At 43.3% G+C, this 25,022-nt stretch overlaps 2 protein-coding genes across 31 annotated transcripts in view; one reads left to right on the top strand and one right to left on the bottom strand.

Moving 5' to 3' along the window:
* kdm4c (lysine (K)-specific demethylase 4C) overlaps window positions 1-4,760 on the top strand; it is a 30,106-nt gene extending 25,346 nt beyond the window's left edge. For 4 of the 6 annotated variants that reach the window (XM_061771408.1, XM_061771406.1, XM_061771409.1 and 1 more), the window contains exons 18-22: window positions 26-220; window positions 674-844; window positions 1,501-1,620; window positions 2,132-2,224; window positions 3,727-4,760. In XM_061771408.1, coding sequence (XP_061627392.1) covers window positions 26-220; window positions 674-844; window positions 1,501-1,620; window positions 2,132-2,224; window positions 3,727-3,918 — 771 coding nt within the window. In that variant the 3' untranslated portion in view covers window positions 3,919-4,760. The remainder of the gene's footprint in view (window positions 1-25; window positions 221-673; window positions 845-1,500; window positions 1,621-2,131; window positions 2,225-3,726) is intronic. The other 2 variants (XM_061771410.1, XM_061771411.1) reach the window with 2 other exon arrangements.
* Window positions 4,761-6,702: 1,942 nt separating this feature from the next.
* Window positions 6,703-25,022, bottom strand: part of LOC133477067 (receptor-type tyrosine-protein phosphatase delta-like) — a 168,653-nt gene continuing 150,333 nt past the window's right edge. For 13 of the 25 annotated variants that reach the window (XM_061771384.1, XM_061771386.1, XM_061771388.1 and 10 more), the window contains 11 exons: window positions 24,749-24,924; window positions 20,929-20,952; window positions 19,355-19,474; window positions 18,180-18,334; window positions 15,420-15,705; window positions 12,856-13,034; window positions 12,648-12,774; window positions 11,151-11,276; window positions 10,918-11,072; window positions 10,141-10,276; window positions 6,703-10,070 (listed from right to left, as the gene is read on the bottom strand). In XM_061771384.1, coding sequence (XP_061627368.1) covers window positions 10,002-10,070; window positions 10,141-10,276; window positions 10,918-11,072; window positions 11,151-11,276; window positions 12,648-12,774; window positions 12,856-13,034; window positions 15,420-15,705; window positions 18,180-18,334; window positions 19,355-19,474; window positions 20,929-20,952; window positions 24,749-24,924 — 1,553 coding nt within the window. In that variant the 3' untranslated portion in view covers window positions 6,703-10,001. The remainder of the gene's footprint in view (window positions 10,071-10,140; window positions 10,277-10,917; window positions 11,073-11,150; window positions 11,277-12,647; window positions 12,775-12,855; window positions 13,035-15,419; window positions 15,706-18,179; window positions 18,335-19,354; window positions 19,475-20,928; window positions 20,953-24,748; window positions 24,925-25,022) is intronic. The other 12 variants (XM_061771382.1, XM_061771387.1, XM_061771401.1 and 9 more) reach the window with 1 other exon arrangement.

Raw genomic sequence — 25,022 nt, 5'->3', positions numbered from 1 at the left:
TGCTGTGGTCTGTATGTGTTCACAGAAGTGCATCTATTGTCGTAAGCGCTGGGCGGGGCAGCGGCAGGCAGGTGCGTGCATCCAGTGCTCGTGCGGCCGGTGCCCCACCTCTTTTCATGTGACCTGTGGCCATGCCGCCGGGGTTGTCATGGAGCCTGACGATTGGCCGTACGTGGTGTCAATCACCTGCCATAGACACCAGTCGCGGAGTTCTTCGGCTGTAAGTTGTAGGACAGCTGTTTCCTGCTACTGCTTTGTGCTTATTTAGCACAGGTGTGGCAACGCAAACAGAGGGCAGTAGTCTAAACTACATCAGCGCCAAATGGAAAAAAGTATTGGGACACGTGTCCATTAAAACTAAAGGGAGCGAAAATGTAAGAAAAGAGTTGGTCAGCTTTTTGGGGTTTATAAGTTTATATTTACGCTGATTAATTTATTTGCATATGTTTTATCTCTAAGGGCCAGTTCACATAAATGAACACAGGAAACAAAAACAAACAAACAAAGAAACAAAAAAAGCTTCTCTGTTTTGGGTTTACTGAAACTTGAACAAAACCTGGACCTGACCCCTTGAATGCAAATGAGTTGCCGAGGTGCAGAATTGAACTTGACCAGACACCATAATTGTCCGTTCATTCACTAATCGCTGCTTTTTGCTCTCCTTCTGAATTAGAAACAGCGGGCGTCTCAAGCGTCCATCTCGCTGGGCCAGACGGTCATCTCCAAGCACAAGAACCTGCGCTACTACAGCTCCAAGGTCACGCAGATCACCTCCCAGATGTTCTACGAGGTCATGTTTGATGATGGCTCCTTCTCCAATGATACCTACCCTGAGGACATAGTGGTGAGGATGAGGTTAATTAAGTCCACATTGGAAAGGTTTTGCCAGCCCTCTTCTAAAAAACTAAAAAGATTTGAGAAATGAGGAAATGGATACTCTGCGGCATTTAGCTTTGTAATGTAATCGGGGGCTAATCCAAAATGGGCTTCTACACATAAAGTGAAACCTCTACGGTTGAATTCACTCCAGAACGCTGGGCGACATCCAATTTGGTCATATCTAGGAAATAGGAAATAGAATGAATCTATTCCAGGGTCAAAGAGTCACCGTTCTAAAACCTTTACTAACTCTGCAGGCAATTTTTCAAGTGACGTTTTAACTAACTTAACTAACTTGAATTAACGTCATCAAGTGTAAAAAACATACATGAAACCCTGTTAATAGTACATACCGGTACAATGTAAAGCCAAACCAAGAACTTGGAATGCAAAAGGTGAGTCAAAAACGGATGCCATGTGAAACGGTGTCAATTCACTTGCACGTGTCCGCAGGCAAACACCCCAGGGACTCTTTTCACTGGGTGAGGGGCCACTCACTTATTGCGACAAATAACGCATGAATATGCGACTTGCACTTTAAAACGTCACGGCAGCAATCTCCACAATTGAGTAATGCATGTACTTGCAGAAACTGTCCGTTATTTGTGTTTGTACTTTTAGAGCAGAGATTGTGTCAACTTGGGTCCTCCTGAAATCGGAGAAGCCGTTCAGGTGAAATGGCCCGATGGGCTCTTCTATGGTGCCAAATATTTGGGATCCAACGTGTCCTACATGTGCCAGGTACGATGCACACAAGTGACCCACTAACACACTTACCTCCCTCTTTTTATTTCCTCTGCAAATGCGAAAGTTTTGTCTCGCGTGGAGTCGAGTGAGTGCCTGCAAACTAGTTGAACTCCCTCGACATCGGCGCCATCGTGACTCCGTCAACATGTTGAGGGCCATGTGAGAATAGCTGGAGGGAGAGAAAAGACACCAAGTGCTAGCGAGCGTTGTTCAGAGCGAGAGCTGATGGGGAAGAGAGAGCCGAGGATGAGAAGGATGTGACGACCTGCATTATTCAGACTCTCTGAAATATTTACCAGGCTCACAGTCATGCAGCCCCCCACTTAAAGCTTTATTTAGTCCAGCTGGGCGTCAAAAGTTAGATATGCACTAATGCGTCCGTGACGCACTCGCTCGCATAAGTTGAGATTCATTTCAAGAAGTTAGTTCAAGGACTTCTTTCCATTGCTACATAGTTTCACATATTTCTTTGTTTCACCTCCCACTTCATTTGTGTGTGTGTCAGGTGGAGTTTGAGGACGGCTCTCAGGTACTGGCAAAGAGGGACGACGTCTACACTTTGGACGAAGACCTGCCTAAAAAGGTGCAGCACCGACTTGTAAGTATTGTATTAACACTGCGTGACTTAATACAGTGGAACCTATGGAGTCGAACACTGTACAAAAGTATTAGTGGGAGAGCGGGTCGACTTTAAAGTAACAATTTGAACTGCCATCATCCATGACTTTCAGATATATTGGGCATGTTTTGCTTTGGAGTTACAGTACAATGTGTGTTTTTTTTCAACCCTTATTCCAAAACAAGGACCACAATCAACCCGGGGTGTTCAGAGAAGAAAAAAATAATATGAGTAGGGGTTAAATGGACTTGTCAACTAGTCGACTTTGCCACTCCCCATTGACGGTTACAACTTGAGGTCGACTAATCGCCACTCGTGTTTTTTGTGGATCAAAAATGAGACCGGAAGCAAAATATGCAAGTCTATCCTAAAATATAACGAAAGCAGAAGTGCTATGCACGGCCATCGGAAAAGGCGACCCCTAACGCTAGCTGACGAGCAGCCTTAAATCTTCACGTCGGCTGTCACCAGACACCCTCCTGTGACAGTGAAAAGACAGAATGTAACGCCTGCGAAAACAATGAAACGGAGACGAGCCGTGGTCGATCAATAACCTCTTTCTTAGAAAAAGAATGGTTAGTCTCGTCAAACAAAACCTCCAAGTAGCGTTCCTCTCTAGTCAGACTGGAGTCGGGTGGTGCAAGGAGAGAGAAACCATTGCGTGCTCGGAGCCCTTTTGGTCAGTCGGATCTTGTCAAACTCTTGCAACAATCCACGTAACAGAACTGAAGGTTTGCTCCAATATATTCTTGAAAACCATTCCCTCCTCCTTTATTTAAATTTTTTAAAGATATACTATTCTTATATATATTGCATCAAGTTGCGACCCTGTAGTTGTGTTGCTTGAATTGGTGTTAGTTGAACAAATTCCCACTGTACCTTGAAGGTATCTGAATGTGATTGTTTGAGCGAGTGTTTGAATATGATTGGATGAAGGAGTCAGAAGTGACATATATGCAACTGAGGACAGCAGAGAGAGCAAGCGAGCTTGTTTGGAGTTTTTTTTAATAAAAAATATATACTGTATATCAATGACGTCATCGATTAATCGGCGTTGGCTCGACTATCATCACCTTAGCATAGACTACCAAAAAAAAAAAATCATTCAACCACTAACGGGAAGTGAGCGGCCTCGCGTTCAAAGCACCTAATATCGAAGTTAGGTGCTTGCGTCGTTCGAACCCACAGCGCCACCCCGGTCGTCATAGTGACAACATCCGCACTCACCATTGGCTCAGCAGTAGTCGGGCAGTCGGATAACACTCACTTGCATCAGACACACGTTAAGACACCTGCAAACTGTTTTGAAACGGGAAAAAAAAAATGCAATTATGTTTCATTTATTATTTCCGATGGGGAAAAAAAATTATTCTAGCGGTCGAGGAACAGACCGCGTTTGACCTCAGCGGTACCGCTGTACTTTTTTGTTTGAAGACATGATCGGGTAATTGAAGCTCGCCTCCCATATTTTCCATTGCCAGTCCACAGCCTCCAGCATGCGTTTCCAGGACGCCTTCTTCACCACGCAAGGGGAGCGGAAACGGCAGCGAACTCCCAATTCCCGTTTCCAAAACGACTACGTGGCCCTGCCGGACCTCCGCGCCACTGCCAAAAGCACATGGGAGCAACACAAAGGGAAAGAAAAACGATGGGGGCCTGACAGAGACAAATGAATGCACTGAGGTCACAGTCGATGCGTAGGTGTGCGTGTGTGCTTGAGATTATATTTTTGGGACTGTAAACTATTTCCCAGATGTCCCTGTGACCAGCCAAGGGGTTCTAATGCATTTGTAAATTCTACGTCAAGGATTGTTGGAGGAGCATTGCGGTTGGCCAGCTGGACTTTACAGAAAGGTTACTCGAGGACGTCGTCTCCTTGTGCTTTCACATGCGTCAGGGAGAACAAAAGCGAACTGTGACTTTACATTTGTCAATTTGTTTTCTTTTGACATGAGAAATGTAAAGTGTTTTTTCTTAAACAGCTTGCCCATGGTAGGTTTTTGGAGGTCTTTTATTTCCAAGTTTTGATTTTTGAACATTTCTGCACTTTGCTGGTAGTATTTTCCTCGGGTTTCGCCGTCTCCCCACGCATGTTTAACACTGTCGCTTGGCTGCGCCAACATGGCTTCATCTCTGCTCTTCTCGTTAGTCTCTTCGATATGATGAAGGATTTGATCATGACAAAAAATACATGCACATTGAGATTAGGAATTTAAAGAAAAGAGTCAATGTTCTTGACAGGCAGGAAGCCATGCCAGCGTACGCCCGACGAAACGTGAAATGCTACTCTGTTGAATGAAACTCACTGTTGAAATTATTTAAATTTGTATTTATTTTTGTGCTTGCTATAGTTGAACTATTGCTAACTGCTGTAAGGAAAGCAAAATAAAGTGTTTTTTTTAATTGCCAATGAATGGGACTTTTTTGAAGAATGAAAAAACGTGTCTCTTTCTTTGTATTCGTAAAACAAGGAAAAGTTTTTGTTTTGTTGAAATAAAACTGTCCATCTATTTTCCATAGTGCTTGTCATTGGGGTCGCGGGTGAGAATGAGCCTGTTGTGGCTGGGTTCAGAAGGGTTAAGGTTTCAAAACGGGGTTAAGGTTTCAAAACGGTTAAGGGTTTCAAATTAGCGTTTCAAAACGGTTAGTTTTCAAAGTAGGGTTTCAAAACGGTTAGTGTTTCAAATCAAGGTTAGGGTTTCAAAGAATGGTTTCAAAACAGGGTTCAAGACACGGTTACGGTTTAAAATTAGTGTTTCAAAACAGGGTTACAGTTCAAAAGTAGGGTTTCAAGACAGGGTTAGGGGTTCAAAGTAGGGTTTCAAAACAGGGTTAGGGTTTCAAATTAGGGTTTCAAGACAACAATGTTAATCCTTGGTTCTTCCCTGGAGTTCCTTGAGAACCCGCCAACACCTGATTTTGTCTCAGGGTTCTTCTGAATGTCCTTTTGCTAAATAAGAACATACAGTCCTTCAAGAAAAATCATTTGGTCATCAAGATGGTGTCGTCGTACACTCACCTGACTTCCCATTGAAATGAATGGAAATGCCATTCATAGGTTCCAGCCCCCCCACCCAAAAACAAGCAAAAATGTTTTCATGGGGAAAAATAGCAATCCACAATATTGTACTGTAAAAATGACACGAAGTAGAATGTATGTGTCTCAACGCATCGATTGCTCAGCCATTGTACTGCGCTTTCTGGTGTTGCCCGCCTTGGCCACCTGGGGGCAGTATAAGACGGACAGACAAATATACTGTACTCTCGGCTCATCCGTATGGCACAAATATGAGTCATTCTTTGCAGAGGGTAAAGAATATATGACTACGACTACTGTCGTACTGTCGGTCTACACGTGTTGCTGAACCATTATGTTCAATGTGTTGCTTAATGAAGACCGTTCCAGGGTGTCGACAACCTTTTGCTCCCCTGGTCGCGTCTCTCATGGTTTCTCTTCGCAGTCAACGCGAGATCAAGCCATAAATGGATATCGTCGCCTCAGGGTTTTCGTCGCTGTCTCCGCCACGTCGGTGTGCATTTCTGCCGACGCTGGAATAATCCGCCTGTCAACCTGACGTTTCATTTGACTCCAACATGTCAATCCTCCTCACGCGTGCTCGGGGAATATGACTTACTCCCAAATGGAAGGAAACAATGAAGTATTTCACAGAAGATATCAGAATCGTTGCTGGCCGACTTGGATTTGACGTTTCAAATCTCCTCTTGGAAAAAAATAAAATAAAATAATAATAATAATACTCTGAAGGTGCAAGTGAAGAGCCTCATCCAGATGTTTTCAATTCACCAACTTTCACATCTACCAGATGTCCAATGGTGTGCATATGGTTTTAGGTTTGGATGTGGTTTAATCTTGAATGCTTGTCTGCATTTGTGTTTAGTCATCGTTTTTCTGCAGGTTGTTTCGTGTTCGCGGCCTCTGCTTGGAACTCTTCTCATATGTTTTGCCTTGTTCCATCCCAACAAATTGGACGACTAATTCATACAAGAGATGGGAGGAAAAAGTGTAATCAAATCACATTTCATCACTAAATGGGAGAGACATTGTACCCCTTTAACAATTTCAATTGGTTTACATCATATTATAATTTGTATTCTAATAACGTTATTCCCCCCCCCCCTTTTCAAAAGATTTTAACTGTAATTAGCATAAAATTGAAAAAAAAATACTTCAAACAGCTCAAACTAGATACAATATAATAAAGTACATACATGAAAACAACTTTAAAAGGGAAAATATCATTTTTTAAATTGTATATAAATAATAAATATAACACCATTATTAAACATTTTCTGTGATTTTTGGGGTATAATTTCCTACAAAATTGAAACAAATGATTAAAGGCCTTGTTATGCACACATGTGAAAGCCACTCTCAAATGTGTCCTTTCAAAAGCAACAACTAATATGCAGTAATTATTAGATACAGAGCCACAAAACAGGTTCGGTGTCTTTTATTTCACTTGAGTTTATTTGTAACAAATGAAACTTGTGTCGACAAAGAACAGAAATCCATACAGACCCGTGTGTGTTTTTTTTCATCCTCAGGTTTGCACACACTCTGACAACCAATGTAAGAAAATAAAAAAAAAAAGCACTTGTTGACCCGGAGCAGAAAATGAAAAACAAACAAACAAAACAAAAAGTTTACATATACAGACCAGTTGGAGGTGACTGATCCAAGCAACACACCATTATTTTCATTTTTATATAATTTATAAACTCCAGTTTTTAATCCATCTACATGATACATTGGGGGGTAAAGTAGAACACGTTTATCACGTTTAACTCATTTGTGGTGCAACAAAGCCACAATGTGATGTATTGCACATATTTCTGTGCCATAAACTGATTTCTGGTGCAATCTTTTGTTATATCGCTCTGTATATCTGAGATAGTTCACTTACTCTTCATCATTTAAGAATTTCAATTAGTCTCTGTGTTGGGTGTTATTTACATATACACAACCGTGTGAGCATTGCAGCGTCCATGATGAGCTAGTTCAAGGAAACTTTTCATCTTTTTTTTTTTTTAGAAGGGGGTTGGGGTGCGTGGTCGGGGAAGGGGGGGGGGGCAACAGAGATAAGAGCATTTAGTGCATAGTACAAGAGAGAAAGTGCACGTCTTCCCATTACAGGTGCGACCAACGGGGCATCTCCGAAGTGGTACCATGCTTACAAAAACAACACCGGGGGCACCAGAACGGTGACGAGGGTAGGACAAGCAACGCTGTTGCCTGCGGGATTTACTCCTGTATGCACAAATGTCGTCATTTCGCTTTTTTTCCCTCTTCGATTTGACAATAAAAATGTTTTGATTTCCTCATATAGTGGCCAGATATGACCCATATTTATATAAAATCGTTCTGATATTATTCAGATGGGGAAGGGGGCGTAATTAGAGATGTCCACATACATTTTGGAGACAATTGGTCACAGTTTGGTGACATTAAGATTTTTTTCACATTAAGCATTGACTGCACTGACAAGGGGATAAAAAAAAAAAAACCCAAAACAAAACAACTGAAATATGTCACACTACTTCGCAAAATTCACCTATCGTGGGGGTGGGTGGTCTGGAACCTATACCCCCGACCCCCCACACGATAAACGAGGGATTACTGCAAACCCAGGAAAAAAGAAGATAAAAAGCATAGATAAAAACAGAAATGTCTATTTGGGGTGCGGCGTTTATTCGTTCAATCAATTAAAGCGGAGGCCATTATTTGAGGAAATGCGCCGATAGCATCACCGCGCACATTTGACTTATCAAACTAATCATATCATTTACAGCTCATACGTTGGAAATAAACCTTTGTTTGACTCCTTCAAAACGATATGACTGCATTCCTTTCAAAGTGATGAGTATGACGAGCCGTTGAAAAACAAAAGAACACCAGCAATTTTCACATCGTGGAACAGAAAAAAAAATCTCTCTCACACACGCACACACATACTGACACACACGCGCGCGACACAAATATACATAAGTGTGCATACGTAAAATACACAAGAACCCTTAAACGTAAGTTTATCAAAATAGGCGTGTAATATAAGGCACTAGAAATCTAAACTTAAACTATTCATTGGGGGTTGCAATCATTCGTTAGTTTCCTGGTTACCGTGACGACGACACTGTTTACGTGGGGCGGCGGACTCAAATGTTTAATAGCCTCGTGTCTGGGACATGATGCACCATGGGTAATATTTATCTTCATCGTCATCATCATCATCATCATCATGGCATGTGACTGCAGTGAGTGAGTGGACACAAAAATATATCGAATACGAATCTACTTATTGCACACTGAATCAGACGGACACACGAGCCAGTGGTGAGCATTCCAGTGAGAACATCGTCTCGACACGTTTCCACAATTCTTGTTCTAAAATCTAGGTGAAGTTTTAAATAGTTTTTCATTCCTCACCCCCCCGCCCCCCAAAAAAGAAAAACATTCCGTGCACTCTACGGATTTGTGATCTACGCTCTTTCTTCTCTCTCTTGATTTACACGCATTAGTGGAGAAATTTCAAGGGACCGGCTGGTAGCAGAACACTTTTTAAAACTGATGCTTTGCTCCCCTAATACGAACCAAAACAAATCCATCCCTATCTAACCTGAAACACTCAACCCTACGCATACTTCCTAACCCGAAACCCGTTCCCTGACCCTAAATCCAACTATAGACCAAAATCCAGAACCCTAAACCTGAACCTAACTATATCCTGAAACAGACCTTAACCCTGAACCCTAAATCATCCGGCAGGCAAAGACTTCATCGATTTGCTCATGCAAATAAAAGCGATTATGGAATAGTTGTTCGGGGAACGTTTCTGAGAAACTGCAAACCCCAACTGCATCTGATTGTATTTCTTTCAGAAAAATGATAACATAAAAATGCACAAAAAAAACAAAGTATCACAAAAGGATGACTGTGCCTTTAGAAGAGAGCCCACTTTTGTTTTTGTTTTCAGAAAATGATATTTTGTTTGTGGTGGGGTTGGTGCTTTTGAAACCTCTCACAATTCCCTTATCTTAATCTGTGAACAATTAAGTGTAACTGGTGCTTTTTTTTTATTACTATGTGATAGAAATGTCTTCTTCATTTATAGGAAACAAGACTTTGCTTCCCTAAAAACACCCCCCCCCCCAAAAAAAAAGGGGGGAAACACTTCCTGGTGTCCATTGTGGGTCCGTGTATCCTTAAAAGTGTGTGCTCGGTGAGTTTCCACTCTCCGGTTGGCAATTCTCCCGTGCTCCAAAGTCCCACTTTGTGTCCGTCCACGAGGCGTCCATATGATGGATGCCTTCGAGTTGGTCTAAAGATAGAAAAATCCAATGTCCTGTGACGTTCTATCAATCTATCCATGTCGGTGATGCTACACTGGTGGTGGATGAGGTGAACAGTTCCACACCCGAACAATGTAAAGCAACCTGGGTGCTTAGAAAACAGCACTGACTGAAACAAAGACAACGGAGATTCTGATCAAGCATTGGAGCGAGTTGCTTCTTCGGACTGACCAATGGGCGTGTTTGGGTCAAAGGGCGGGTGGAGACCCCTTTGTCAAGCAGGTCGCTTATGGCTCAGTTAGAGGTGCTCTTTGTGGGTACGAAGGACGCCCCTTTTCACTCTGCATGTTTGTGGCGCCCTCTTCATAGACACGTCGCCGCCCAGCGCATTCATCCACAGACGAGTGGATTGGGGGGGGGGGGGCGGACGGGACGTGCCGCGACACATTTATGTTGCATAGTGATCAAAGCTTCCCAGGTACTCCAGACTAGCACGGTAGCAGAACTGGTACTGGTCCTGGAGGAGGCACAACACACCGGTGAGAATTGCAAAAAAAAGGCTGAGAGAAAAAGAAAAAGTCACTGACCTCTGTTTGAACGGTGGCAGGCCTCTGCGTGCGCAGCATCTTGACCGTCTGGAAGATGTCCACCACGCCCTCGTAGCGCATCCTCTCCAGCACGATGCTCAGCGTGATGAACACGCCCGTCCGGCCCACTCCGGCGCTGGTGATGGGAGACACGTGGTTACGGCTCAAGAATGCGCCGGTGCGAGGTGGCAAAGGTGGAGAACATCAGTTTCTGCAACTTGCTACAATTTCCATCGAATTACAAATGTACACTAAATGGAATTATTTGAAAATTTGCGGGTATTTGATGGAAACTGTATTGTGCAGCTGAGACGGTTTGAATTTTTTTTAAATGTTAGTAAAATTTAACTGGAATGTTTTGGGGAACATTGTGCTTAATTTATACAAACTGTGCGGAACATTGTGGAAAATCCTGTAAAATGTCCATGGGAAATTTAGGAAATATTACTGTTTTCTAAAAAAAAGAAAAAAAAAATTGGAATTTGGAAATTGCCAATTTTGTACGAATACAATGTCATAATGTCAATTTGTGATTCAATTTTTAAGGAAGGGGACCGGAGGAAGCCTCGGGATCCCACCGGAAGAGCTGGAGGAGAGGGAAGTCTGGGCGTCCCAGCTAAAGCTACTGCCCCCGCGACCCGACCTCGGATAAGCGGTAGAAAATGGATGGATGGATGGATGGATGGATTAATCATCAAAATGTATTCAAAGCTAAATTTTATGGGACTATATTATATATATATATAGAACACCAACCAGAGTTTTTTTTTTTTTTACCTGCAGTGCACAGTAATTGGTCCATCCTGGCCAAACTGTTCTTTAGTTTTATGCACTTGGCCAATGAAATCAATGAATCCCTCCCCCGACTTTGGCACTCCTTGTTCTGGCCAATCAGTGAACTGGAATTGACGAACCGTCCGCGATTGGCCATCCTGGAGGATAGAAAGTTGATCTGCTTATTCCTCGCGGACCTTGAAACGACTCATCACGCACGTGTGTTCCAGACTTACTCTGGCGTCGGTGACTTTGAATTCTCGCAGGATGTATTGAGGCATGTTGTACTCGGCCATGGGATCCACCACAAAGTACTGGTAGCGAGCTGAGCGCTCCGCGGGCCAATACTGGTGACATTTCTCCTGCACGGACACAACACACAAAACTCTTCATCACTTGCGCAAGACTCCGTACGCCCGGACCAATCGACTTTTGTCTTGCCGTGTACTTTTTGTCGTCATTCCTACAGGATATTGCTTTACTTCTCAAACCGCTACTGTGCGCTGGTCCTTTCGTTTTGTATCAAACTTTTTGATTACAAATGAAATACTGTAGTCAGTTGTACCCAACATTTTCTCAGGATCGCGAATAACATTTTTTGGAGCAGTCGTGTTACCGGAACGCACATCATCTGCTCTCATTATTGACTCAAAGGAAGAATGTGGAGCCAATGAAATCAAAGCAAGTATAGATCTTACAATTACAAAGGACAATAACAGGGAAATTAAAGATTTATTTTTGAACATTAGCCCAAGCATATTCCTTTGTGAGTCCATCTCTCCCCACTTAAACACAAGACGGCAGCTGATGTCTCACGTGTCAAATTACAAAAATAAAGCCAAAGTCGAAACTAATATGAGCATATTGGATTGTATTATATTCAAACCCGTACATATTTTCAAATCACTAGCAACTTTTGGACAAACAAAGTTTGAGAAAAATCGGCTGTAATGAAAACAACGAAAAAACCATGCTATTAAGTTTAGAGTCAAACTGTAGGACTGGGCAAACCTTAAGGGTGCTTAAGGGCCACATTTGATTTGTAGATTTGCAGACGAGGTAAAAGTTAATAATGCATATCGTCGCTGTCGGGCGGAATCCCCATGTGTCCAAATATTTTTCATAAATGCTCTGTCCCCACTTGGTCTGTTATTTTTACGCATTATTAACCAATTTTAACGTGTTGAAAATAGCTTGAGAAAAATATATCAATGCTCTTGTACGGGCAAAGTGAAGTAAAACTTCGCCTCTTCTGGTGTTCGACCATTTGAATCAAAGACGGCATCATAAATTAGCAATTTTTTAAAGCGTATTAAATTAGTGATTGAACATGATTTTTTTTGGGGGGGGGGGTGTTGTGTTGATGTTAATGGGCAATGGTAAACAATAGCAATATAAGGTATAATGCAAACTTGAACAAAGCGGTATTTACATAATCCATAAAAAAATATTAATGTAAACATTTTACTCTTAACAATACTTAGATTTTATATTTTATTATGTACGATAAATTAACTAACTAAAAATTTAATTAGATGAATAAAAATGAAATGAATGCATTTTAATTAACCATTTTTAGGAAAAAAAACCCCAGCTAGAATAATGCAACAAATATTACAGGACACTTACTTGGTGGGCCGAAATAAAGTCCGCAGGGGACCGTATGTGGGGACTGGGCCATACTTTGCCCACCTCTGATCAACAGTGACAGAAAAAAAAAGCGGCGTCCTTACTCGTCCCATCTCCCGCAGTTTGGTGAGCATGACAACGATGGTGGAGTTGTGTTCCCACAGCATCCTCCAGTAGTCCTCCGTGGTCTCCGCCAGCGGGCCTTGCGTCGCTATGTAGGCCTTCTGTTGCCTGGAAACACGCTCGGGGTTACAAACCAGGGCGCCGCCGAGGAACCCGAGAACCATCGGACGCGTGTAAGGGGTGACCGACCTGTATCCATCGATGAAGCTGGCGTTGATGTAGTCCGACCCTTCCACTCCTCTGATTGGCTGCAGGGGGACGCGCGTGGTCTCGTAGGGCATGATGTTGACGAGCCTGTTCTTGAACTTGTTGCACGGCAGGTTGGCACTGACGAAGCGCGACGTGTGGGCCTTGGCGCTGGCCAGACGCTGGCACGCAAAAGATGAGGTGTGGGCGAAATGTAATATATTTTAACACTTATTAATTCATGAATTAACAGTATTCACCCAAAACAGCAGAATTCTCATGTGTGTCATTTAAAGTTGAATACACTTTTCGCAAACCACATGCTGTCTCGCTGTACATGTGTGACCCTCAACTGATCCCGTAGCCTCGGAACACACACACACACACACACACGCACACACACACACACACGTACTTTCTCACACGTGACCAATGCATGACGTCTCAAAAGGAGAGAGAACAACAGCGACCAAGCGGAGGGAAACCACAGACTCCAGAGGGAGTGAAACAATACCCCTCGCTTGGTAACAATAGGGTCTCGCAAAAGAAGCTTCCAATATTGGTGGCTAAGGGAATGCTGTGGGAGAAACAGACATACTTGATTTTCTTTAAGACAGAAGGAAGCAGGAAAATCCCCGCAAGTTGATTTTGCTACTCTCAAGTCTGGTTTTGATCATCAACAATCAAGATGGTCTTATCAAGACAATTCGGGACAAACAGAGCATTGTATCTCTTAACAACATGAGAATGTCCGCATAAAATCATGCCCAGTTGGCAACCAGTCGTAGAAGTATCCGAAAAATAAAGCCTCTGAAGTCACAAGCGACCGCTGTCAAGCATGAAAGATCCATGGTAGGTGAGTGAAGGATTGTTCCGTCTTTTTGGTGAAACATATTCTTCCAAAGAAATACTACATTCAACAAGGGCTGTTAAGGAAAGAAAAATAGACAGTACATCGGAGGTTTTGGAAAACAAGCAGCATCGCATTCAAAGCAGTCGGACTCCAGCGTCACCATTAATTTATCATTCGCAGTCTTTTTTGACCGTTAAAGAAGTTCAAATGTTGCTTAAACCCTCACCTTGTGGAGTTATTCAACTGTTTATGATTGCAACTGTTTAAATCATCAATTAGTACCACATTGAGTTTTGAGTGAGATTCACTAAGTGCATGTCGCATTTACAACTTCAGTAAGTATTTCCATGTGTTGGTGTGCGGTGCCTAGCGACACCGAGATGGAATCTGATGAATGAAGAAGCGCCACGTTTTCCATCAATGCAAGACTGGAAAGACATGTCGGAGGGCGCAGAGTTCATTGTGATTCTTTGGGGACTGCTGCCGCCGGAACAGGAATCGTGGGGCATCCGCAGAGGAGATCAGTGAAACTTGAGCTTGATTTGACTGCATGAAGATACGACCTTCTACTAAGAACTCCCAATTCTGAGACAACATTACTTCTTTTTTCATTGGCTAACCACACTTGCGCCCTAAAACCGTCACTAAAACGGTCTTTTCCTTTGAATCACAAGGTAAAATCCCATAATCCTTTTTAATTTCAACCATTCGTCCGGACTATATGAAGACTCTCAGAGGGGGTCTGCTGGAACTGAAAGAGCCTCTGACAGCCTCAGGAAAGATGCTGTAAGAGAGCGTCAAGGTCAGAAAAACGGTTTGTCCTTGCCAAGAGGGTTCCCCCCTAAGATTTTCCAATAAAAAGCCACAATATGAAGAGTGGCAAGTTTGGTCACTCACAATTCCAAGGACAAGAAAGTCTTTTCCTCTCATTAAAGTCATTTGACTCTCTCCGTAATTTATTTGATGCAATTTGCAATTCGGCGGCACGGTGGGTGACTGGTTAGAGCGTCTGCCTCACAGTTCTGAGGACCGGGGTTCAATCCCCGCCCCCCGCCTGTGTGGAGTTTGAATGTTCTCCCCGTGCCTGCGTGGGTTTTCTCCGGGCACTCCGGTTTCCTCCCACATCCCCAAAAAAACATGCATGGTAGGTTAATTGATCACTCTAAATTACCCATAGGTGTGAATGTGAGTGTGGATGGTTGTTTGTTTGTATGTGCCCTGCGATTGGCTGGCAACCAGTTCAGGGTTTACCCGCCTCCTGCCCGATGATAGCTGGGATTGGCTCCAGCACCCCCGCGACCTGCGTGAGGAGAAGCGGCTCAGAAAGTGAATGGATGGATGGAATTTGCAATTCCTCAATTAGGCTTGGACGTTAAGTTTAAGGATCACTAAACTCATGTCTGTGTGTTTTTTTTTTCTTCCATTTTTTTATTTTTTATTTTTAAGAGCTTCAAAATCATATGATATGACACGATGCCAGCGGGGAAGTAGCAGAGTTGTATAATGGTGCGTCAATTTCACAGTGGGAGTGCAGAACCTCTGCAGAGAACAAATGTGAGGATTTATTCAGATTTGATAATAACCGGCCATTGGGAGAGTCGTGGTTGACATAGCGGACTTCTTCCGGCAAGTTGCCCTACAGAAAATGGACGGATTGATCTATTCTAACTTCCTGTGTGCGAAGAAGGGTACTGTATTGTTGTTAACTGCTCACCTTGAACTCCAGCTCCATGCCGGTGACATTGTCGCCGGGTTCAATCTGCGTCAGCCTCTGGATGTACGAGTACAAGTTCCTGGCGGGGACCTCCGTGTTCCCGCAGGTCACGGCCTCCAGCAGCGCGTCGTAGATGAAGATATACTGGTCCTCCGTCTGGACCATGTAGTTCCTCTGGGAGCGCATGAGCGTGACGTGGCCGTAGATGTCCACCGTCTTCTCGTGCTTGATCCGCTCCGCCATGGCGTCGATCACGATGAAGCAACCTGTGCGACCCACTCCGGCACTGAATGGGCAAAAGTTCATTTTGTGTATCTTTGAACCCTCTAAATTCTAAAGTTCTGGTTCATCATTTTGTTTTTGAAAGAAAATATATATTTTGTGTGTGTTGTGTGCACAAAGCTGGCAAGCCACCAGTGGGCAAAGATGCTGAGTGCAGATGAGCGCCGAAGATGATTACATCTGAGTTTAAGACTTGCGCAATCTGACTTAAACCAAATTCTGATGCAAAAACTGTCCATTGGTGTGGTTGCGAGTTTTATGAACTATTTGTCTAGATGTCCGCTGCGATTGGCTGGCAACCAGTCTCAGTTTTCCCACTAACTCTAGCCCAATGCCATATGGGATAGCCTCCAGCTCACCAACAACCTCAATGAGGACAAGCGTTATAGAAAATGGAAGGCGCGATAAATAAATAGCCATGTGCCAGTGGAGCCCATGAGAATTCCGCACTTCCTCACACGGCAGCAAAGATGCCAACCCTGTTAAGTTCTTAAAATGCCCAGACATCTCTGTGTGCTCTCACCAAACAGAGGAACCATAAATTGTAAAATAAAGTCAATCATTTCCAGACACGACTTATACCAATGAAAAAATTCATGATAGGTGTGTTTTGAAGGGTTTAAAAAGACCACAGCTGCCTTATTGACTGCCTCCCATTTTGTCAGTTGTTTTTTTTTGTTGGCATAACTTGCAAAACCCACCGACATTCCTGGCATTGATCTTTAAAACACATGCATCTATTTTTGTACGTACTCGGTACATGAATGAGCCTTTCACTCACAATTGATGCTACCCCAAAGATTCATTCTGTGCACATAGTGTGTTGACAGGGAACGTGGAGATGCAGGCAAATAAGCCACGATGATCTGCATGCATCACAAGGATCTATTGGACGTCCGTCATGTCAGCAGGTGTACTGATTCCCGCCTCCAGGGCATTCTGGGAAATCAGGAGTGTTGGCACGTCTGTACGTGTAGTTCCAAGAACTTCAACTGTCACATTCCTCTCTTGGAAAATCTTTCATTTTTCATAAAGCCTCTAGTCAGGAGGGCTAAGATTGTCCGGAGTCATCCCTTTGTTACAGAAAATTGCTTTATTAAAGTGTTTGCACTGGGAGAGTGATTCTACTGTAAGTAAACCTGCTCACAGTTAAAAGGGGCCCAAGACAACTTTTGTTGTGCAATAGCACGACTGGATATAAAAGGAGACTGGACAGCAAAAGTTCTTGCGTGAAGTGTCACAACATGCCAACCAGCAACATTTGTGCATGAAAATTGACATCAGCGCAGAGTCAGGACTCGCATTAGGACTGTATACTCTCCTATCCATGCACAGTCCAAATATGAACTACTTTAAATTCTTATATTATTTCTGCAGCGCTGGGACCAAATTGGTAAAACTTCCTTCGCAAGCAGGTTCCCACAAGTGAATGGAAACCTCTTTAAATGGCAGAATGAATATTGAAGTGTGAGATTGACTGCGTCGGAATGAGATTTGGGCCCATTGTTTGATTCCCGGGCTGCTTGATACGGTAAGGCACATAATGACGGAGGCTTGGCGACATAATTAAATTTGCCTGCTAATCCTGTTAGATACTCCATCTGACTGCGAGCGGAGATTAGAAGGAGCCTCTCTGCCGACAACCTTTTCACCTCCCCCTCTCGCCTTGACCGCCCAGCCTCTTCATTTTCACTCTAAGTAGCTTTCACACACTCTGCCATCCGCCTGCCTTTTCTCTGCACCTTTCCTCTTCTTTAATTCACCGCTTCCATTCGCCGTGTCCACGGTTTGACCTCGCCTATTTCCACCGGCTCCCTGCGCAACTCTCATTTTGCTCATCTCTCATCATTTAACTCCCAGTCCCTCGCTAACTCTTCCTCTCAATCATTGTTTCAATCCCCCTTTTTTCCCTTCTGCATCTCACCGCAGTAATTCTTCGTCTGGAGAGCCTCTGGCCCATATTCCCTTAGCAACCTTCTATCGTCTTGCTATCCTGGTTACTGCAAATAACAGCCTCCTTTTAGCTCTCTGTAATGACAAGTCTTCCAAAAACTCTCCCTCCTCCTGCTCTGACACTATTTGAATATAAAGTTATGAACGCAGAGCAGCTCCAGTGGTCAGCAGTAAACACTGCTTATGCAAAATAAGGCACACAGGCAGCTTTGAGAAGACGGACGTTACCGAGGGAGGAACGCAAAGGTTTACGTAACAGCAGGTCCAATTGTGGTTTTAGTTTCGGAACCATTAGTGCTCACAGTTGGATTGGACTGGATTTATAAAATGAGGCTGTGGAGTGAAGTTAATTATACACTCTGACTGCCAATTTAATGAGCCTCCTTTTGGTTTTAGTTTGGAGACGAATCCATATTCCCACATATCTTGGTGATAGCACTGCTAGCGTCTTGGACACCGTGAATTTATGTGTGGACTATATGTAAAAAAAATGGAACGTAAAAAACAGGACGGAGCGCCACTCACCTGCAGTGGACGATCATGGGCCCCGCATCTGCGGGGTTGCAGGCCTTAACCCTTCGCAGGAAGGCCAGGAACGGAGTGGGGTGCTCAGGTACCCCGTGGTCTGGCCAGGCCGTGAATTGGAAGTGACGAACCTCACGCTTCTCATTGGAGCCGCTCTGGAGAGACACAACGCCCAAAGCTCAGACTACTTTTGGTATGAAGTAATATGTAGCAATGTGACCTTAAAACAACACGATTGCCTTGCAATAGGCTGCACGGTGACGTAGTGGGTAGCACGGCTGCCTCACAGACGAGATTGTTATTGTTTTAGTTAGTGTACTGCACTAAATATAAGGTAAAACCCATGAGATCCAATATAAGAGCGGTATCACAAATCTCCATCGCTAATGATGCTTAGTTTTGACTGTCGATGACACCCGGCCACCGGAGCGCTCCAATGCCGGACAAATGGGAGGCATCAAAAAGAGAGCTGCTGAGGAGAGGGGGCAAAATGATAACATTTCTGATAGAAAGGTTGTACTGGATCACATTATACTGCATCCAATAGGGCACTTTATTTGGTGTATACAAAGAAGCCTTGCCTACTCAAAGTCCACTATTCACGAATTCACCTATTCATGTTCTTTTTTTCCCCTGTGGGACATATCCTCTAAACTTTTCCTTGTATTTTTGTGCTCTTTCTTTAATGCCCTAAAATGCCACAAGACGGTGTCAAAACCTTGGAAAATAGGAAAGTAGGTAACGGGTGTCAGGGAAGTATCGTTAAAGCGAGACGCTAAGATCTTTGTATGTCAGCGATGAGCTAAGTTTAGCCTGGGTTGTTAGTGAACGTTACGAGGAGTCTTAGCTACATGTGCATGTATGTGCAGTTTTTTCAAAATATTATTCACATTTTATTTTTATTTTTTAAAGGCAATGCTGTCCCCTGTAAAAAGCAGGGGTTTACGGTACCCATGAAGAAAAAAAAAAAGAAAAACCCTGAAAAAGCCACAGTATGCCACATTCTCTGACAGAATAAGAAAGAAAAGGTGCTCACGTTGGGTGAGTGATGTCATCAACTACACATGCACGCACTGAAGCTCCCATCACATGGCAGCAAGTACGCATCAATACACAAGCAGCATAAATATTTGACAGAATCAACACGTCGCGGTTGACTGCACGTGTCTTGCTACCTTGTAAAGCGCAAAGGTCCTGACGGAGTAGGTGGCCAGCTCCACTGTGTCCAGCAGAGTGACCTGGATGAGGCCGTAGGTCTCTGTGCCTCGTGTCGGCCAGTACTGGTCGCACTTCACCTAAAAAGGGAAGACGGAGAATGTTGTGAGACACCAAGTGATTGTTTTGGGAGAAAGAAGTGCATGATCACAGTGTGTACTGGATTAAAAGAAAAAAAAAGAAAGGGATGGGGGGGGATTAAAACAGATCAGTGAGCCTTTGCAAAATTCAGACAGAAGTGTCGGAATAAAACTGTGCTTATTGAGGCAAGCCAACAGGTGAAAGAGGTTTTAGTGCATGTGAGGAGTGATAGCTTTTTACAATGTGTCTGATCCTGCACAAGTAGTGTCTGATACGCTAAAACTGCGCACCGGGAAGCTTCCAAACATTTGGCAAGCGCACACAGGGATCCAGCACAGAGCTGAAAAGTCGAGTATCACTTGACTCGACGTGGCCCTAACGCTCCAACCTCACAAATCCCCGAAAGACGACACGGCGCGCCTCGCCACCCAAAACACCTTGAAATTCCCCCGCATCCCACGACCGTACTTGTAGTTCTTCAGCTCAGCCTCAGAGACCACAAGAGAGGGAACCATCCCAGCGGAGCGGGAGGGGCGAACGAGAGACTTGGCAGAATCAGGCCAACGCAAACGCTGCTCGCTGATCCCTCCGGTCCTCACATCAAAGACGGAACGGAGCTCGGCTCAGCTCGCTCTGCATTCCGCTGCTCCAGACTGAGGATTAGGAATTTTGGCCTGGGACATTCGGGCTGTAATTACAGCTTTTCCACCATGTTCCCACCAGACCTTGAGACACTATCAGCACCAGAATGGTCTTCCGTGGTGGGAGGTGGTTGAAAACCACACTTAAGTACTCAACATATACGAAGACAGCAGAGGTCTGGTGTGAAGGCCGTCCGGTACTCTGTTGTTCGGGCCAACAGCAGAGCTTTTGTTTGGTTTGATTCCACCTGTGATCATCTCATGCATAAACACATAATGCAGATGGGTGTTGAATGCCATTAAATCATTTCCCCCAGCAAGTCTACAACACCACTGGAGAGAAGCAGGTTTGTCGTCAACATCTTAAGAGCCAAGCAAATACTCACAAGATGAAAATTCATCATCTTTATGAGGCATTTGATGTTCTTTACAGCAATGCTACAGAGTTCACTCTTGCCAATGCTATAAAGTCATCCTTTAAAGGCCTCGAGGTATGAAATGTAATGCTACAAACTTTACTGTACCGCAGCTAGACAGGAAGCACAATCGTAGGTGTGATCATGCAAGTGTAGACACTAATGTGCACTGTTTCTGAACTTCAGTGGTAAAAAAAGAAACCCAAGTCAGTCCTCATTGACCGCGGGTGCCTTGTGGTGCTTTTGAAAAGAGTTCAACTCATCGCATTTGGCTATTGCACAGGGGGAAACAGCAAAAAAGAAGCAATGAATAGAGAGGGGAGGGTAAGGAGAAAACCATGTGAGGAGAGGGTACATTTGAAAAGGGATTACAAAGGAGAGAAAGCGAGATCTTGCCTTAGAGAAGAAATAAGAGGGCATCTGAGGGTCAAAAAGACACAACAGAGACAGTTGGAGAAGGTTGGAAAGGAAACAGCTTGAACACAATGCACAGGTTAATTATAGGAAAAGAAGCACAGATGAGAGGAGAGGATTTTTTTCTTTTTTTCTTGTTCATATTTATTCTTACACAACGCTCAAATTAACAACAAGATCCTTGAAGCTGAATATTTTCTAATTCATTACGCAATTCGATGTGCCTGTAATCCCCTCCATTACTATTTGACTCTCATTTTAGGTGAGCAACAGGATCACATAGCGTCGTCCTTTTATTTTCCTTCATGGAATTTCCTTTCTACTCACAATAAAATCTTCAATCTGGCTTTAACAATTCCCAATATCCGACTCTCTAACCTCTCTCCTCATTATGTCTGGAGAAGTACGTATATATGTTTTATTGTTCCAATGGCCAGTCGTGAATTTGACTGCAATGATGTTTTCGGCGTTGTTGCTGGAGGATCTGGTTCTAATTTTAAACGTATAAACTTTTAAATGTTCCACGCTATTTCCTCACAAATTGCTGCTTAGCGAAGGATATAAAACCACCATCAAGTTCTATCGCTGATGCAAGCAAATGGCTTGGCAACATAGCGATCCACAAGAGATCTAACAACTTACAAATGTCACTCAAAGTCTCTCAAAGGAGAATTTAGTTGGATTCTGTACAAATGTTCTGTAATTCCTGGAAAACTATATATATATATATATATATATATATATAGTACAGTTTTTTAAATTAATAATTTCTATAATTGCTTTTCTTATTTAATGTTAGAAATATAATACCATAATCCCTACGAAATAATAGATTTTTTTTGGAATATTGCAATATTAGTGAAGCATAGCCATGTTCTGTGTTTTAATTTACAACCCCAATGCCAATGAAGTTGGGACATTGTGTTAAACATAAATAAAAACAGAATACAATGATTTGCAAATCATGTGCAACCTATATTTGATTGAATACACTACAAAGACAAGATATTTAATGTTCAAACTGATAAACTTGATTGTTTTTAACAAATAATCATTAACTTAGAATTTGATGGCTGCAACACGTTCCAAAAAAGCTGGGACAGGGTCATGTTTACCACTGTGTTACATCACCTTTTCTTTTAACAACATTCAATAAACGTTTGGGAACTGAGGACACCAATTGTTGAAGCTTTGTCGGTGGAATTCTTTCCCATTCTTGCTTGATGTACAGCTTCAGCCGTTCAACAGTCCGGGTCTCCGTTGTCGTATTTTACGCTTCATAATACGCCACACATTTTCAATGGGAGCCTGCAGTCCAGTCTAGTACCCGCACTGTTTTACTACGAAGCCACGCTGTTGTAACACGTGCAGAATGTGGTTTGGCATTGTCTTGCCTAAATAAGCAGGGGCGTCCATGAAAAAGACGTTGCTTGGATGGCAGCATATGTTTCTCCAAAACCTGTATGTACCTTTCAACATTAATGGTGCCTTCACAGATGTGTAGGTTACCCATGCCATTGGCACTAACACAGCCCCATACGATCACAGATGCTGGCTTTTGAACTTTGCGTCCATAACAGTCCGGATGGTTCTTTTCCTTTTTGGCCCGGAGGACACGACGTCCACAATTTCGAAAAACAATTTGAAATGTGGACTCGTCGAACCACGGAACACTTTTCCACTTTGCATCAGTCCATCTTAGATGAGCTCGGGCCCAGAGAAGCCGGCGGCGTTTCTGGGTCTTGTTGCTAAATGGCTTTTGCTTTGCATAGTAGAGTTTCAAGTTGCACTTACGGACGTAGCGCCGAACTGTATTTACTGACATTGGTTTTCTAAAGTGTTCCTGAGCCCACGTGGTGATATCCTTTACACGTTGATGTTGGTTTTTGATGCAGTGCCGCCTGAGGGATCGAAGGTCACGGACACTCAATGTTGGTTTTCGGCCTTGCCGCTTACATGCAGTGATTTCTCCAGATTCTCTGAACCTCCTTTTGATGATATTATGGAGTGTAGATGATGAAATCCCTAAATTCCTTGCTATTGTACATTGAGGAACATTCTCCTTAAACTGTTCGACTATTTTCTCACGCACTTGTTCACAAAGAGGTCAACCTCGCCCCATCTTTACTTGTGAATGACTGAGCAATTCAGGGAAGCTCCTTTTCTACCCAATCATGGCACCCACCTGTTCCCAATTAGCCTGTTCACCTGTGGGATGTTCCAAACAGGTGTTTGATGAGCATTCCTCAACTTTCTCAGTCTTTTTTGCTAACTGTCCCAGCTTTTTTGGAACTTGTTGCAGCCATAAAATTGTAAGTAAATGATTATTTGCTAAAACAATCAAGTGTATCAGTGTGAACATTAAATATCTTGTCTTGGTAGTGTATTCAATTAAATATAGGTTGAACATGATTTGTAAATCATTGTATTCTGTATTTATTTATGTTTAACACAACGTCCCAACGCGGCACGGTGGCCGACTGGTTAGAGCGTCAGCCTCACAGTTCTGAGGACCCGGGTTCAATCCCCGGCCCCGCCTGTGTGGAGTTTGCATGTTCTCCCCGTGCCTGCGTGGGTTTTCTCCGGGCACTCCGGTTTCCTCCCACATCCCAAAAACATGCATTAATTGGAGACTCTAAATTGCCCGTAGGCATGACTGTGAGTGCGAATGGTTGTTTGTTTCGATGTGCCCTGCGATTGGCTGGCAACCAGTTCAGGGTGTACCCCGCCTCCTGCCCGATGACAGCTGGGATAGGCTCCAGCACGCCCGCGACCCTAGTGAGGAGAAGCGGCTCGGAAAATGGATGGATGGATGGACAACGTCCCAACATTATTGGAATTGGGGTTATACTACGTAGATCAGGGGTATCAAACTCATTTTTGTCACAGGCCACATCGTAGTTATGACTTCCGTCGGAGGGCCGCTACAACTGTGAACCCATATAAATGAAAGATTACCTCATATACTGTAATTACATACAGTATACACAATACTGTGATGAATAACCAGTTTTGAAATCAGAAGCCTATAAAACATGTTTTTTGACTATTACATTTCTTTTCAAAGTGGGATTGGTAACAAAAAAATGCTTGCAAATATCTCTATGGGATTACACCAGAACACAATTTTGATTTGCTTTTGCAGGCCACATGAAAATGATGTGGCGGGCCGGATCTGGCCCCCGGGCCACCAGTTTGACACCTGTGTACTAGATTGTATTTGGGTCAATGTCAAAATGTTTTTGCTCTGCACCTTTTCTTTCATTTTAAACTACACTACGAACTTCAGCTTTACAGATGCCATGTGAAGTGTGGGTATCGTGACAAATGATGTCAATGATAGTAAAGGTAATAACACCGTTATCTTTTTTTTCCCCCCCATAGAGAAAAAGTGTGAAGGATGCACCCAGGGGCATGCAGATATGAGACCACTACTTGAGAAAATAATGTAGTCCAATTTAAAATGAATAACCGTTTATATCATTTCATATTAAATCCTTGTTTGAAAATGTTGACTTGTATTGTGCTGCGGCCTTGCACTGCATTATACTTCCAATTATATGGGACCTTTATTCGAGAAACGTTTTTTTTTTTTTTTACAAATCATCATAAAAACAGCACCAGTGAGATCTGCATTGTTACAATTCACAATAAGGTGACCGTGGTGTTTGCCTCTGCTGGTATACTGTTATTCTTGGCAATATGCAACGGTTTCCACTTGCGGATGATATATTTCATGCAATTCCATCCATGCCGTTCGCCAGCCTCGTCTGTCTTTGCTGTTCCGTCCGACAAGTCTTACCCTTGACTTCTCCTCCAGCTTGGTCATCATGATAATGTTGGCTGTATGCTGCTCCCACACCATCCTCCAGAAGTCCCCGAAGGTCTCCGGAAGGGAACCCTGAGTGGCGATGTAGGCGTTTTGACGCCGGTACCCGTCGATATAGTTGCCGTTGATGTAGTCACTCCCTGGGACGCCTGTGCATGAAGAATGCATGTTGTGAAGGGTGATGACGAGAAAGTCGCATCATGAATGTGACAAACATGTTCAATTGTTGTTGATTGTTATTCTGATA

The sequence above is a fragment of the Phyllopteryx taeniolatus genome, chromosome 4, assembly GCF_024500385.1.
Source record: "Phyllopteryx taeniolatus isolate TA_2022b chromosome 4, UOR_Ptae_1.2, whole genome shotgun sequence".
Classification (NCBI taxonomy): domain Eukaryota; kingdom Metazoa; phylum Chordata; class Actinopteri; order Syngnathiformes; family Syngnathidae; genus Phyllopteryx; species Phyllopteryx taeniolatus.
The sequence above is the reverse complement of the archived record's forward strand: the minus strand, read 5'-3'. Positions and strand labels throughout refer to the sequence as shown.